We start from the raw sequence: 18015 nt of genomic DNA on the forward strand, positions 1-18015 counted from the left end.
CATACATATTTCATTATTTAAAATCTTTAAAGATAAAACAGGGGGACAATACTTTGATGGCAAAAATTTGAAAAAATATTTGCCATTTATGATGCATAACGCAATAGCCCGTTTGGGTTAATGAATAGAAAAGAAACAAAATAAATCTAGAATTTAAGGCAAATTTGAATACATTTGTGAGCACAAATTCTCCTTACACATTTAATTTGAAACTTTAAGAAAAAGGCATTAAAGAAACATGCGGAAATGTTAGTTTGCTTTATTGAGATTACGGCAAAGCACACTAAGGCTATCTGCGTAAGGGGAGGTATGCCTTCATGGATGAGTTTCTAAGGTTCGTATACACGTTACACATGAGAGAAACTACAGTTTAGTTTGGAAAATTGTATTTAGAGCTTAATAAATCTTTTAGTAAAATAAAATAAGGAAATTGCTAATTTCAGTATGCATTAAAGTTTTATTAAAATAGATTTATTTTTTTTATTACTTATAATAATTTTAATGAATATGGCTAATTAAGCTAGGTTAAAAATTTTGTTTATTACGTTTTAAACTATGTTCCAAACTTCTGGCTACGGACAATATTTTCCTAAATAGTGAATCAAAGTTTAAACCTTCGCATCACAGCATTAATTAATTAATTAATCACAGCATTAATGCAGGATTTTACGGAAGGAGCTCTGTGAATTTGAATGAAATGTAAGTTTTTCGCAATTTAAAATAAAATTTACGATTAGTAAAATGTAAATGATACTTTACTAAATAAAATAAAAAAAACTCAATACATTTACCGATGAAATTCACAAAAATAGTCAAAACTAATTTTCTGAATTTGGTTATTTTCATAAACATTTTTATTACTCACATAATACAAGAGATGTTAAAATAAATTTAACAACCAACTGCAAAACAATGTTGTCGTTTAAATTTTAAAATTTAAAAAATTGCAGTTCCGAGTATTAGCTAAAACAGCATTCCCCATTAATTTTGCAGTTGGCTCTCGAAAATAAATATTTAGCTATCACAGCGACTTTTAAATTTTGCCGGTCACAATATATATATTTGTTTTTATTCATTTATTTAAACACAGGTATAGATAGCAAGAGCATGTCTCAATATTTTCGTAAAACTCTGCATTTTTCTACCGTTATTAAACTTCGTATTCTCTAACTTGTATATTAAGGAAATGTATTGTACGTTTAGGAAAAAAAAAAAAAATCTGAAATGTTTCAGATTTTAAATTACGTCCAAAGGGGCGTTTTTTAACATTTTGTGTGTTACCTTTCTTTATTAAATATCATGTTCCTCGCACTTAAACCATAAGATCCAGTGCAACAGCAATATCGCAAAATAGTTTTAAAACGAGCATAACTTTAGAATTTCCGATACAGAGACTCACGCGCTGGAGATAAAAATGTTTTTTCTGCACAACGTTGCCATTGCTCGCTTTAAAATCCTTGAGTTTGTTAATCAAAAATTCGTCAAAGTTTTAAAAAATAGGAAATCGATCATAAAACAAATTTCAAATTTCAAATTTGGTCTTCCACATGCTCATATTCGTTGGAGAATTACGTTATTCAAAATTCGATGACTCTGTACCGTTATTTTATGACAATGTGAGAAATATACATACATTTATGCAGATTTTTCATTATTTAATTTCTTCAAATATAATGCAGGACTCTAACATTTTGTGGCAACAGTTTGAAAAGTGAACCGACGTTTATGAGTCCGACGCAAAATCGCAAAACGAAAACAATAGTCCTTCAGGGACAAATCCCTTTGGACTAAAAAAAAAAAAAAAAAAAAAAAAAAGAGGATAAATTTTTGTTAAATTTTAATTTGTTTGACACGTATTTTAAATTAAATATTTGGCGCTAACTTTAACGTTTATTTTTTATTTTAAATTTCGTTGTCTAAGCCTATTCCTCATAATGCATACACTTAAATTATCACAGATCCCGTAGTTACCTACAGTGGACCTCTAGTTTCCATCCATATTCAATGGCGCTGGCAGCAATCAGGGGATTCTCAGCACGGCAGGACAGATGTTTCCCGTTATCGTCACTAGATGGCGTCATGGTAATGATACTTGTCGTAACATTGCCGTCGACGGAGATGTTATCTTTAAGAGCCTTCAACTTTGATGTCCCTTTCCACCAGGTGATGATGGCTGGCGGTCTCGAACCTGTCGCTCGACAGACGAGTTCCACCGTCTTGTGAGCAGATAAAGGCTGTCTGTCACCCTCGATCATCACATCTAATGGGCGAACTGCGAATGAGAACACAAGAATAGCAATTAAAAATCTGTGAGGGGGTAAACGTATACATTCATGGAAAAGCCTTATCGGAAACCTTATTTATTTACGTTTATTACAAAGATAACAGACTTTCAAACCATGAAAATCACATGGTGGTACCCTTAGGGACTGGACTTTAATCTGTTTGAGATTTTCTTCGAAGTCTGAAATGTAAAAGCTCACGCGCATAGTCAGAATGTGTTGCTTTTTAGCAACCCTTAGCACAGGATAAGAGCAAGCTTACATTACATAGAGTGATTTATCAAAAAAAGGCAGAACACTACTATGTGAAAGTTTGATTATGAAATACATTTTATTACGTGGAGAAGTTAATTTTATTGTTTTAATTAATAAAATCAAATCAACAGGTACGTTTTGAGCACTAGTAACCTGCATGTATGACTCTACATATCCACACATGATTTTGATTTAAAACACAGTAATTTTCAACACAGATTTAAAACACAGATTTAAACACAAAAACACAGATTTAAACACAGATTCAAAACACAGTAATTTTAAAGAAACATGCGGAAATGTTAGTTTGCTTTACTGAGATTACGGCAAAGCACACTAAGGCTATCTGCGTAAGGGGAGGTATGCCTTCGTGGAGGACTTTCTAAGGTTTATATACACGTTACACATGGTAGAATACATTTAGAGCTTAATAAATCTTTCAGTAAAATAAAATAAGGAAATTGCTAATTTCAGTATGCATTAAAGTTTTATTAAAATACATTTATTTTTTATTATTTATAACAATTTTTAATGAATATGGCTAATTAAGCTAGACTCAAAATTTTGTTTATTAGGTTTGAAATAATGTTTTAGTTAAGCTTCAGTAGAAAAGTCAATCAAGTGAACATACAATTAATCTTCTGACTACTCTAAACACACGATTCACACTCACCAGGAATTTCCTCTTTATAATTATTGTTACTGTCAAAAGCCGCCTGTCTTGTACCTTCAAGCTTCGAATCAATCCTTTTATCCAATCCTTTTGAAAAGGTGCTTGAAGTAGCTTTTTGAAAATTCTGAAAACTCTTGAACTTAATATACAGTCTTCTCATTTAGTCAAATTTTGTGTGATAAGACTGAAAATACTTTTAAAATAAATTCTTCGGTTAATCCTTCAACATTAAGAATCAGCGCAAATTAAAAAAAAAAAAATACGCTGATTCTTAATGGTGGGCTTTGTTTTTAATCTGAATATGTTTTTGTATGCAAATACACGCGTGAATTTTTTTCATTTACCGAAAATTTTGAAATGCAGTTTGACGCGAACAAGATTTATTAAACTCAGCTCCGATTAAGATTCTCACTCTTACAACCAGAACTTTGCAATCGCTGTCTTTCAAATTGTAAAGTTTGTTAATCAAAAATTTGTAAGTTTTACAAAATCTCTTTCTCTCTCTCTATATATATATATACAGATAGAGAGAGAGAGAGAATAATATCCGTTTGTGTGTTTGTTCTCGTTATTGATTTAAGATCAAGTATGATAAATTTTTTGCCCCATTTAATCGGCTAAAACTGAACATAGGTGAAATATTGGATGGAACTTGAGCTTCTACGACTATTTTATTAGAAAGACGAAATTCATTAAAAACTGCGCGCCATTGTTGATGTAATGAGAAGAAATTAGTTTATTTTTCTATCGAAATTTTTATGTGAGTTTCACATCGCATCAGACTGAAAAACGTATGAATCGTATTTTTTGCCTCGTTTAGAGAAGGGTTATAGCGGTATCGTTCTCCCTATTCTTAGGCACATTACTCTCAATCAAACTGGCATCGGGTACTTTTGCTATAAAAATCAAAACGTAGATGCATTTCTTTAAAGGAAGAGAATATTTGCTTTTGTACTCTGGCAACAAGTGCAATGAGGTACACGTAATATGAATCGCAGTGATCATTTACGATTGATGTTATCATACAGTCATCTTTATTTTATAATATTTACACCATACAATCGCTGAGAGTGGCAAAGAAAACATCGAAAACATTACCAGAAATTTTACTCTAGGGATCTGCATGACAGGACCACTAAAAAATGAACGACGGACAATAAACAGAGCAAGCCCGAAAATACGTTATAATACACACTGCTATCAGCAAAGGAAACATTAACACGTCACACAATACATCATTTCTAACTGACATGAACCCGTAGGGTTATCCCATCAAAGTAATGTCCGTTATAGATCCACTGTCTCTGACCAAAGCCGCCGTTCATAATTTATTCACACAGAACCTCAGCGGAATGTGCATTTGGAAATGACAAACGGTGCATCTATGTCGTATACGTGTACAATTAATTCATATATACAATCCTACAATACTTGCATGAAATGCATGGCAGCGCCTCTCGGTAGAAAGTGAAATTCTCGCATTGTTGCCACTCATTCAGAAGGAAAATACGTTAAGTCAAAAGGAAATATAAATTTCATTAGCAGTGTGCTGAAAATGGTTACGTTAGGCACAAAGATGAGAATCAATTTCAAGTTGCGGGGAATCCAAAACTTCATTTGGTGCAGTTGTTGGGAATATCGGATGTAAAAGTTCTTCCAGAATAGTTGAAAGTTAAGATCTTTAACGCGAAATGCATACTTCAAGAACTACTTCTCTTTAGATACAAAATAATAGCGCTTTAGGAATAATAAATTGTGGCAGGTTCTTTTATATATGGAATGTTATGTTCAGGGATTATTTTAGACTTTTACATAATTTAAGCTAAATCTTTCTGAAGGTAAATTGCTCTTACAGAGCGTAGCTTCCTGATAGAAGATTAAACATAGCTTAGCATGGCAGTCATGCATTACTTTGAAGAGGAATGCTCAGATTCTTTGGTGGTTTTCTAACCAAATTCTTTGCAAAAATTGCAGTTTTCTGTCAAAGAATCTGCTAAACTCTAGAATATTTGGAAGAATCAGCTGCAATAGAATGTGAGATGAATAAATCTAGGATTTTTTGGATAGAACATCTTCTGCAAAAATAAATAAATAAAGCTAGGTACTAGAATATTTGATAGAATGAACTGCTGGAATACAGTATACATTACTGTCTGATGAATAGTCAATAACGTATTATTAATAACGTATTAATAACGTATTTAATAACGTATTTCTTTTAAATGCGTATGAAATTCTCCTGGAAGCTATTCTTTAGATTTATTTCTGTTGATTTGCCCTTTGAACTATTTAACCCTTTCCAAAGCGTTTTTATTCTTTTGAAAGAGCTGTCATTTGTTTGTTTGTCATTTGGAATAGGAAAACAGGGATATACTGACTGTCTAAAGACAAATCTACTTCAGTTTAAAGTGCTTCTTAACTACGTAACTTATAAATCGTACTCTTAAATTACTGCTTCTAAATTAGAAATGTATAAATAAAAGTACTCGTATATATCTAAACTAAACAGGTATTTACGTTACAATTACTTTTATTTTCTAACTGGGTAAAGAATTTTACCATTTTTGATGAAATACTTCATTGACACTATACGTTTGCATATTACAGAGCGAACGCTAAAGAAAGAAAGTGCACTTTTTCCAATTGTTTGTAGTAACGTAGTAATGTTTGAGTTAAAAGAAAAACGTCCTGTTATGACTCTGAGTTATGATAAACTATTTTAGAAGATTGTCTTCTGATATATGTGTAAAAAATATGTTTGTGTGTATATATATATATATATATGCATTAATCAATAAATCTTCAGTAATTTGATATGCATATCTATATCTGTATATATTATAGAAAAAGAAAAAGAAATTTAGAACCTAATTCTCAAAGATATGAAGAAATAAATTCAAAACTAATAAAACTCCAAAATTTCAAACTGTTTTCAAACCAGAGTAATTTCTTAAAACAATAGAAAAATACAAAATTACAAAAGTGGGAAAAGGAATTCAGTCAAAATCTGTGAGTGAATTCCTCTTTCTAATTTTGAGTTTTTTTTTTTTTTTTTTTTTTTTTTTTTTTTTATTTTTGTATTTTGTGTTTTACTGGTTTTGAATTTATTTCTCCGTGTCTTTGTGAATTAGTTTCTAAGTTTCTTACTTTTTTGGTCTATAATTGATTAATTTAACAGCAGCACATTTTGCGAAAATTACGTTGTGACATTTTTGTTTTAAAAAAATTTTGTGATTTTGTTATATCTATATCTTTCTCTCTTTATGAACATATGCTACCATGAAAGACCGAAATTGGAGAATGTCGACTTTCACCGGAGAATATCAACATTCACCAAATACGTCGGTGAAAGATCGAATATTTCACTACATTCTTGTATATTCGGATCCTCACCGGTGTATGTCGAGAATCACAGATATGCTCTGGTCGAAAAGAGAGGTCATAAAGTGCCATAATAGTTTAAGTTGTTGCAATAAATAAGATTTGAATCACATAATTTAGTAAGTTTTTTATTACTGTTATTTTATTTTCTTATTTAGTATAATTAAGTAATATCTCATTACTGTATAATTAAGTAAGTTTTTAACTTCTATTATTTTCCTTTCTCATTTTGAATGTATTGTGTGTTTTAGGTTCTCATGTTCTTAAGTTCTTATTTCAAGTGTCAAATGCGTTTATTCGCGACTGATTTACGGAGAAGAAAATATAATATTGTTATATGTTCAACATTCACCATTAGTACATGGTGAATGTCGACATTGACCGGTGTAAGTCAGAAATAAGAGTATTTGGAAAATATTTCGGACATACGCCAAGAGACTATGTAAATGTTGACATTCACCGGTGAAAGTCGACATTGTCCAGATTTCGGTGTTTCACCGTAACATATGTTTATAAAGAAAGAAAGAAATTTAGTACTAATTTTTCACAAAAACCAAAAAAAAAAAAAAAAAAAAAAAACCTGAAATTAAAATGAATAAATTAAAAAAAAATCCTACATATGTAGAAGAATTAGAATTTTGTGATTGTTAAAAAAAATTAAAATAAACCATCACAAGAAAAACAAAATAACGTAAAAAAGAACATGAAAAAAGAGGAATTCAATCAATTCCAACATAATGTCGTCAGAAGGAAGCTACAAAGTGTTTTGTATGTTTATATTATTCATTCAAACTAGAAATAAGTGAATATTCTATCTTCTAGGACCAGGTTACAATTAAACAATTAATGTAAAATAGTAGAACCAGGATCGGGCAAAGTAATCAGAAATAAAATATTTTTTTTTATCCTTAAGCTAAATTTAAATACAGATATCGAATCAGTAAATGATATAACGAAAATCAATTGCTCTGAGACCGGGATTCGTCAAGGGCATGGCCGAAATCAACAACACTTCAACTTCAATACATTATCAAAACCTAAAAACGTTTCGCTAATTTATGGGTGATTTCAAAACAGTTTTCTATATGAAATTAATAATTAAATTTTCCTTGATAACAGTCACAAACACATCCTCTACGCTTAAGATTTCGATATAGGTTAGAATATAAATATAATAAATAAAGTAAAACTACTTGCTATATACATAGGCTTAACACTTGTAAAATTAGAACATAAAAGACATGGAAATACAGAAAAATAAAATAATTCTAACCAAAGCTAATCTAAAATAAATCATATCTATGTATCTATCTATCTGTCTGTATATATCTTTTCAAATTATTATTACTATTTTAGTTGACTTTTTAGTTCTTTTTGTTATTATTCTTGTTATTAATAGATGTAATTGTTGTTAATTATATTAATTGCTTGAAATTATATCAATTGTTATTAAGAATTATTTATTGCTCGTAAAAAGAATATTAAAATTAAGGAATGTCAGAGTTCCAAATGACTACATTTATTAAATTCTTTATTGCATTTACATAATTTTTAAAAATTATTACTTATGAATTTCAATTTTTGGTCTTTGTGAAAATTGGTTCTAAATTTCTTACTTTATATAATATATATATATATATATATATATCAAGACTTACTTTATATATATATTCTTTTTTATTACTTTATATTCAATAGCAAAATAACTTTTCAACTGCCGCAAGCACTTAGAATAGAAGAAAGGTTTCAAATCCTAGGCTAAAATTAAAATTTGTCGCGTAAACAGTCTGATATCTGACTTATACCATAATTATCCTGAACATAATCACCGCAGTATTCAGTATATGATTGATTATTAATTGGATGCAATTACATAGGGTGTGGTTATAGAGCCATGAATCGTATGACGCAACAATTAGGGGAAGGGGGTGAGTAAAAACCATTTGGATCCCAACACGTGAAAGGAGGAAATTGAAATTTAGGGGGCGCAGCTCTGTGAACAATTACTCCAGTAATTGCAGTCAGCATAGGTACAGGAGAAACATTAAATATATTTCTCTCATTCGGTATTTTATAAATTCATGAATCGAATTCCCTAATGGAGGTCGCTTCATTCAGCTGGAGATTGCTTCGGGAGATAAAATAATGAAAACTCTAGCAAATGAAAAGTATTCATTGCTTTTCCAATGAATGTGGAGAATTAGGGACGAGAAAAAAAATTCTGCAGTGAATGGCTTAAAATTTATAGTTCAAAGGAGTTTATCGAAAATGTATCATTAATTCAGATCAAAGGACGTTTCTTGCATTGTGTTGCTTTACACGGCAACGTCTCTTAAAATTTTCATATTCATATTTACTTTAATTTTGGAACAGAAATTTTGATAAAGATTAAAAACAATTTTAGCGAACACATACTAAATAATTTTTGAACTGAAGTTTTAATGGAATGTTTTGTGAGCTGAATTAAAATTGTGATAAAAAGAAAATAAATTACTCGCTCTCTAAAGTACTCTACATAAAGATGCTACAGCGATAGCAGATATTTAGCGAAATGAAGATGCCAGCTACTTAATTCAAGGGAATGCTGAAAGTTTCTATGTATGGAAAATGCCATAATAAAGTTTATATAAACAGGCTGAATATTATGTTTTATCAGAGAGGTCAGTTACAGAGGTTCTTACAACGAGTTTTCTTGTAAAAAATGTTTTCCTTTGATTTAAAGAAGTGCAAAGGCGTTAAAAATAATACTCATAACATAAATAATGTAAATATATTAAAAATAATATAATATTAACAATAATATATAATAAATAAACGAAAAACATTAAGATTAGCCATTTTACCTGTTGTTTATACAACGAATTGTTTATTCAAATTGTTTACACAATTGTGCGCAAAAGTAACTGTAAAGAAATATATGGAATATTATTGCATATAATATGCAAATATATATTCGACTTAAACAATTTTCGGGTGATCTGTTATAATTAAATATTTTAGAATGCTAATTTTGGATAACTGAAAAGCAGCGGTTTTCAAAGAGAAAGGGGGTTCAATTGAGTCTGATGTACACGGTGGGGGAAAAAAAGAGAGAAAAGAAAATCAGGTTAGGTTTCAGATTTTAAATTTAGGTTTCCGAAATACCCATCACGCAAATGTTAAATTGGCTTGTCCCCGTATTCTTATTTTTCTGGCATAGCTCATCTCTTTATAACATTACGCAGCAAAATACAACAATTTCGCAATTGATTGTACTAAAATCATCTAAATACTATGTACAAAATTCGTAACGATATACATATACTTTATTTTTTTTACATTCCCTTGTTTATATGACGATGAGAATCCTTCAATATTGTTTACAAGCAATATGAACCGAAAGAAGTAAGTAATATCCGAAAAAATGAAGTTCATTCTTTAGCGCAGGCGTCAAAATTAGATAACTCATACATTTTAATTTAAGTTCATAGGATTCCTCATTCCCTCGACATTATTTTAATGATAACAAAAGAGCTATTACTTAAGAATTCAAAATATGTGTCTTTAATTCACACAAAATTCTAAGCGAGGCGTCGTTCTAAATTTATTCTTTTGTGCAATGGAGAGAAGAAACCACTTTCGAATTGTGTTCTGCTAGCAATATTGTGATGTTTTTGTTCATTTTTTTCGAAAAAAAACATAAAGGAAAAATCTGAAAAACTTCAGAATTCAGTTCCCACCCCTCAGTTCATAAATATTCGGAACTATTCAGCGAATTCTCGCAGGATATAGCTCTGAATAAAAATTCAAACCGCATAAGCGTTCTGTTTGTGCAGGGATCAAACCAAGTCAGAAATTCAGTCACATTTTTAATACATGCGGCTGATTCTGTGGTTGTTTAAAAGGTTTAGAATACGTTCATTGGTTTCTTGAATTCAGAAAAAGTGTTCCGTGAGTGGTTTTCAGATTATTCTTCGATGTTTTTGGAAGTATTAAATGGTTTGCTTTCCCATTTTTATGAACCCTTATTTTTACGCTTTGAAAAGGGCTGGAACATGAACAATGTTTTTTTTTTTTTTTAACTTTACAATAGTATTTGTATACTAGGGTCATTCTGGAATTTTTGAGATGCACAAGTTAAACTTACGAAATTTTAGGCATGTTCAAATTAGTCTCCTCCATCATCAATGTACTCCTGTAGGTGAATTTTTCAAAGATTAAATGCCCCAAGCCTTTCATTTTTTGGAATCGATGAAAATAGTGCATTTATAAATATCGATATTAATAAAGTACGATTATTAATAGCGTCATATGCCTCATAAAACCTCACCTCCGCCCACGCAAGCCCTTTTTACTTCCTCGTACGAAGTAAAAAGGAAGTATTGTAATCGCGAAAAGTTTCAGGTAGCATATTTCAATGAAAATATCCATTTTGATAGCTATCGAACGCAATTTAACGATGCTTTTGCGTGATATCTGTACGTAAGGACAGAATAAAAGACTGTTTTCCTCCCAAAAAATTATAAAACTGCTTTAAAAGGAATTCTGAAGAGAATTTTTCGTGGCGTCTGTACGAACGTATGTACGTACAGACGCCACGAATAACTCAAAAAAGAAGCCCCAGAACGTTGAAATTTTGTATATAGGACTGCTATAACATGTAGATGTGCACCCCGTATTTTAGTTGCAATCGGCCTCATCAAACGTATATAAATATATATATATATATATATATGTATATATATATATATGTATATATATATATATATCCACTCTGTTACCCGACTCAGTGATCTCAGTTTCTTTAATTAACTAAATTATTAGAATTAACTAAATATTCGTTAAAGATTTCAAAAATATGAAATATAAAATTCGAAATTCAAAATTCGATCTTCTAGGTACACATGTGCGGGAGGAGGATTAAAATATTCAAAATTTGATGGTCCTAGATACCGTTGTTTTTTCACAACGCGAGGAACATAGATACATACACGTAGATTCTCCATTATTTAATTTCTTTAAAAATAAAACAGGGCGATAATATTTGCTGGCAATACTCTGAAAAGTGATACAGCCGTTTATAGCGGACGACGCAAAATCCCGTTTCAAGACTAACAACACATTCGGGTTAACGCCATTAATAGACTGCGAAGCTACAAGGGCCTAAAGTACGGCCGAGCGTAATAATAGCTTACGAGAGAGTAGCCTAAAAAGCGGACGCGTGCAGACAGAATACCTGGTATCTCTCTCTCTCTCTAAGACCTCTCTCTCTTACATAGAACTATGTAACTATGTAAGCATATATTATGAACTATGTAGCTATAAGCATATGTTATGAACTATGTAAGCATGTATACAGGACCAATGTATGCCCTTATTAGCCCCATGAGGCGTTGCCCCGGATAGTTGCGGAACCTGGACTAGACCCGAATAGTCTTAGTAATCCGCACAGTGGGTGTCCAGATTCTGCTCTCAACTCAACTCAACTCTCTCTAAGAACGAAGAACTTTGCGGTTAAATAACGCTCTTCCTCATTATGTATTCAGACATGATTTTAAAACTACGTTCTGGCCAGAAGTAGAAAGTTGAAGTTAAGAAACGACAGGAAAAGAACTTAAAATTTAACTGTTAATAAAATTAACATAATCCTTACAACATTTATTTATTAAATATTATGTCCTTCTTACTTAAACCACAAAATTCAATTAAAGAGCAATGCCACAAAATATTTAAAAAGAACATATCTATTTGAAAAAAAAAAAAAAAAAAAAATCCACAAGTTTGGAGATAAAAATATTTATCTTTTTCTTTTACTTCCACTCTACAGTATTGCCATTGCTTGCTTTGAAATCGTTGAGTTTGTTAATCAAAAATTCGTTAAAGTTTTACAAAATATGAAATAAGTAATAAAGCAAATTCCAAGTTCAAAACTTGGGCTTCCAGATGACCATATTTGAGTGGAGGACTACGTTATTCAGAATTTGATATCTCTAAGTACCGTCGGTTTTTCACAGTACGAGAAACATACATACCTTCCTGCAGATTCTTCATTGTTTAATTTCTTTAAATATAACACAGGACTCTAATATTTGGTGACAGCAATTTAAAAAGTTAAACGCCATTTTATATTTGACTAACGCAATGCCAAAACGACATTAAGAACCTTTCTGGACAAACGTCTATAGAACCTTTGCAGTGAATTTCAATCAAAAACTACTCAGTTGAAAACAATCTCAATGAGAGTGTTTTATTTATCACAGATAATTTACAATCTACTGCATAAACATAATGAAGTAATACGCAACTAGAAATGACAGTTAAAAAATTATCAAATGTTATATTTTATATAAAATAACTTAAAAATTTATAATTTTCAAAATATCTGCTTTATTAAAAAAAGTTCTTTTTGGCTCTTAAGGAAGTGAAAAGATGCTAAGTTCATTAATATATAATATGTAATAGCCGAAATGTATGTAATTACATATATACATAATATAAACAATTATTACTTCGGCTGGTATAAATATTTTCCAAGTTAGCAAGTATTTAAAATATCTGATATTAAATTATAGTATTTTGAGTAAGACTCAATTAAATTTAGAAGCGCATTTCGTTTAGCAGAGCAGAGGTTTCAAAGAAATTCTCTTATAGTAATCTTTAGTATAAAAACGCATTACTCTTATAGGGAAATCCATAGCCCAATAGTGCTGCACAACAAATTATTTGCCTAAAATATCTGAATTTTAACTTTTAAGTTCAGCATTGAGTATTTGTAGTAATTAAGTATCAAAAAGCATTTCTGTAAAAAAATTAAAAAGCATTTCTGTAAAAACATATGTTAACAAAAGTTTTGAATGAAATTATTAATTTCATTATTCGAAATCTGAACTCTAGATAATTTACAAAATAGAGTAAACAGAAAAAACATTTGCTCAATATTAAAACGTTATTAAATAACAGAAATAATGTTTTTCTATTAGAGTAAACAGAAAAACTCTAACAGAAAGTTTGCTCAGTATTAAAACGTTATTAACTCCATTAAATTTAGAAGCACATTTCGTTTAGCAGAGTAGAGGTTTCAGAGAAATTCTCTTATAGTAATCTTTACTTTAAAAACTCATTACTCTTATAAGGAAATCCATAGCCCTATAATGCTGCAAAACATATTCTTTGCCTAAAATATTTGAATTTTAACTTTTATGTTCAGCATTGAGTATTTTTTAATTTTTATTTTATTTTAGCATTGAGTAAATGAAAAATTTTTAATTTTCATTGACAATTTGTCAGTAAAATTAAAAATTTCCAACATCATACCAAAGTGCATAAATTTAATTTAGTTGAGATCAAAATTGTCAGAAAAGAAAGTTGTAGAGACAAAGAGAGTCGGGAATTTTCGAATTTACTCTGTGTTTTTAAAACTCAGCTGCATGAAATAGATTAAGTAACATTTCCCTTAATGGGTATCAGCAACCTATATACCGACAACGTTAAATTGACCATTTTCGATGTATCTTTTCTCAAAATTTGCTGTAGATAACACGCTTGAAATTTTTCGTGTAATTAAAGCATACCTATCTGATTATACTGAAATGAGCTTTTGAAACATTTTGAATTTTAGAGTAATTTACAGAATATTATGTTAGGCATAGTAAAATTTAGCATTTTTCTCACACAAAATTTTTTTCGTAATTTTGTTTTCTTAGTTTATCATAAAAAGCTTATTTCAGTAAATATTAGGAAACCTAACAAATAAGCCATAAAAATTTTAGATATCTGTGAGCAGCAGTCCCTGAGAAAAGGTACATCGAGTATAAAAAAATCATGTTAGGAGATAAACGCGTTTTTATGTAAAAATCCTCATTTATCAAAGCATTCAATGACAAATTAAAACCATATTTTTTACAGTTCTAATTTTCATAGAGATTAAAGAATGGTATTTTGAGAAAGATAAAAGTGTAGAGAATTTAAAATGCAAAAATCCGAAATAACCACTTTTTGAAGATTTTGGGATTCCAACACCCCTTAACAACTCCATCAGTTTAACATATATTTCGCGTAATAGTCGGTATTACTAGGCATAAAAATAGTATTAGCTTCTATGAATGAGTTTTATGTTGCTTAGAGACAATGTCTGCCTGTAATGAAACTTATTAAAATATGCATAACATTTATTCCATATCTCAAATTTTGCACAAAGTGCACTTTACATTAAAGTGGTAAATGATAAATTCACGAATATCAGAAACTGGTAATATGCACTTCTTTGTTACTTAAATTAAATATTTCCTTTATATACTTGACAAAAGCTATCTTTTTATAAAATCTTGCAGCTCATGTATTTCTGGTCCAATGAACATATTTGTAGGTAGCTCAAAATATGTCTGACTGGAGATAAAAACATATCATACAATTTCAGTTGCAAGGGAAATTGAGAAACAAGATACGTAAATCCTGGAAATAAAGTGTTCACGATCCGCTGGCTGCAGCTGAAACAGCAAAGAGGAAGAATGTCAGTTGCTTGGAGGAAAAACATCGATTTTCACTTTGCCAAAAGAACACAGGAACCGATTTTTCCCTCGACAGTTTTAAAGCTGCAACAAAACGAATTCCGACTTCTCATTTCCACGAAAGATTTCCTCTACATTCAAACGGGAAAGAAAATAAAAGGAAAAAAAATTAAAATGCCCAACTAGATTTGGTCCATTTCTTCTTTTGCTTGGATAACGGAAGAAGGAAAGGAAGTGTAAAACAGGCTGCCAACAACAGAGAGGCGATAAGGATCCCGAAAGCAAATTACAAAATCAAACATTGTTGAAAAGCAGCAGGGGGTCCATTTGGACCCCCAATATTGGGGTACTCAGAAACTTGAAATGAATCTCTTCGCTCTCCAGGGGAGCTCCTAGTGGAGAAAAGCAACTTAACTTTAATCGACGTTACGCCTATTTGGAATGGTGTAAATGCCGAAAGATCAACTATCGTGAACTCAATTGCTACTTGAGCTCCGTATGCCCCTTATAAGTGCTGGCTAAGAGAATTTGTATTTTCCTTCACATTTTAGAACTCTAGCGAACAGTGAACTGTGTTCTTTAACTTTAGCGACAACTAAAACTTGGTATTTCAGTTCTCAAATGATACATAAACTTTCTTTTTTATATGATATGAGACTTTAAATTCTTTTGTGATATGAAATTTACAGTTTGCTTCATTATGTTTGCTGGATTAAGCAACAAAGTAATGTTAGTTTGAAATGGCAGCTTTAGGGAAAAATAAAAAAATATATTAATAGAGTTATTCTAAATGCAATCACTAAAAGAGCAATGTAGACATTAAAAGTAAAATGTATTTTCTCCCTGCTTCCAGCATGCTTTCGTGGTGTAACGGTTGCACACTCGACGCGTATTCCAGAGCTGCAAGGTTCGAGTCCCGACGATGATACTGCATATTTTGCACGACTCCTGCATTAAAAATCCTCTAAAACAGTTGGCGCCGAGGTGATGGAAAATAATTCGTCAACGCCAAGATTTTGTGACTGGTCTCCTAATCCCCAGTCGGCTTTAGAACAGGAAGTATAAGATATTGTCTCACGTCCTTCGTGGTGTAACGGTTGCACACTCGGCGCGTATTCGAGAGGTCCAGGTTCAAGTCCCGGCGAGAGCATAGCACATTTTAATGTCTCCTGCTATCAAAAAAAAAAAAAAAGAAGAAGAAGAAGAAGAAACTTTATGACTCTACAAGAATTACTGTGAAAACTGACCAATGTTAGGTAAATTTCTTAAGTTTGGTTAACAGTTACCAGAAAACTGTTAAGATGGTTTTGAAAAAAATTTTCAGTAACTACTCACAAATTTTCGAGATGCTACAAGTATCTGCGATTTGGCATTACTCAACTTAAATTAGAATTCCGTTTATTTAAAAAATAATTGCGTTTTGTCTTATATTAATGGGAAAAATTCTTTAGTAATTACAATCATATACTTACAATCATATACATCTTATTATTAGTAATTTGAGTTTAACTTTAAAAACAGTTTTTAATATACTTTCTAGATTTCGGTTTTTATTTTATTTTGTTTCATTCTGCACTTATACATCGATGCATCTCGCACTGCTAGCAAAATGCTTCAAAGTATTTCCCCTCCTCGAAGATTTGGAATCGTTATCAAACTTTCTCGAATTTATAATTTTTTTCTTTAAATCTAATGCCTATTTAGGGCGTAATTTTCATTAGTTTTGAAATGAATGAAATATTTCTTTGTGTATATTCTTTTTTAGGTATTCTCGCAACAGGTAACTCTCCGGACCCTGTCTATGATAATGCTTCGTTGTGACCTTGTACTTGCTTCCGTTGTGGGTATGAATCATGTGACACACCCACTCATGGTAAATCATCAAATGAGTCTTTTTGATTCTGCTATGATGCCAACACTCAAGACACAATGTCTATGGCGTCATCTTAAGCAAATAACTGAACACTGAGATTATTCAACGATAGACATATTCTCATATTCAGTGAAAATTAAATGAGTTATGACAGACAGGAAACTTACCGGACCGTGTCTATGCCAAGTGACGTACTTTGTACTTGCCTTGGTTATGGGTATGGATCTTAGGATACTAATGGTAAATCATCAAACGAATATTTTCGATTCTGCTACTACGGTGCCAACCCTCAAGATAGAATGTCTATCGTGTCATTTTTGAGATTATTCAACAATGGAAATACTTTCATATTCATTGAATGTTTAATGATTTATGAGAGAAACATTACACATAATGCTGCCCCGTCATCTTGCAGAATTTTGACGGTTATCTGTCAACAATAGGGATAAATTTCTGGCCATGTTGAAAGACATCAGCAGTGTTTGTGTGAATGAAAAATGAAGATGGCTATTGATATTGCTTTGAAATTATAATAGTAAAATTATGACTATTGGGCAAATATGAAATAAGCACTGCTGCAACTGACGGATACCAGATAGGATAGCTTGAAATACCTGACCACTAGGTACTGCAAAGTTTGACCACAAAGAAGCACAGTGACCACCAAGTGCTATAATGGAGGTCATTGAAGGATATGACAGATCTGCTTCATGGGCAGATTGTACCTACAATTTCTTAGTATTTATTCATGTACTGCTACTGCTGCTTTTCGTGTCGCTAATTATGGTAATGAATAACTTTTTAGCTTCTTTGTTTTTGAACATAGTTCAGTGGCAGGGAGAATACCATTATCCATTAGTATGCATACAATCATTGATGATTAGCAAAATCACTTCTGCTCCTGAAGAAGCTCCTTAGCAAAATCAAAAGCAAATCACTTCTGCTCCTGTGCCACATCTCATTCGAAATCAGTCAAGTTTTAGTCAAAATCTAGATCAAGTTAAGGTTGCTTTTTGACTAATTATAAATTTTACTTCTGCGTATTTCTCTTCCAATTAAAGTACA

The 18015-nt window shown here is 31.1% G+C and overlaps 1 protein-coding gene across 1 annotated transcript in view; it reads right to left on the reverse strand.

Moving 5' to 3' along the window:
• LOC118197178 (synaptogenesis protein syg-2-like) overlaps positions 1-18015 on the reverse strand; it is a 289538-nt gene that overhangs the window by 145032 nt on the left and 126491 nt on the right. The window contains exon 4 of the mRNA XM_085817873.1: positions 1976-2272. Within this exon, the coding sequence (XP_085673999.1) occupies positions 1976-2272 (297 nt within the window). The remainder of the gene's footprint in view (positions 1-1975; positions 2273-18015) is intronic.

Source organism: Stegodyphus dumicola, chromosome 1 (assembly GCF_044657685.1).
Source record: "Stegodyphus dumicola isolate Sdum_Otavi_A_Nest chromosome 1, ASM4465768v1".
NCBI classification, from domain to species: Eukaryota; Metazoa; Arthropoda; class Arachnida; order Araneae; family Eresidae; genus Stegodyphus; species Stegodyphus dumicola.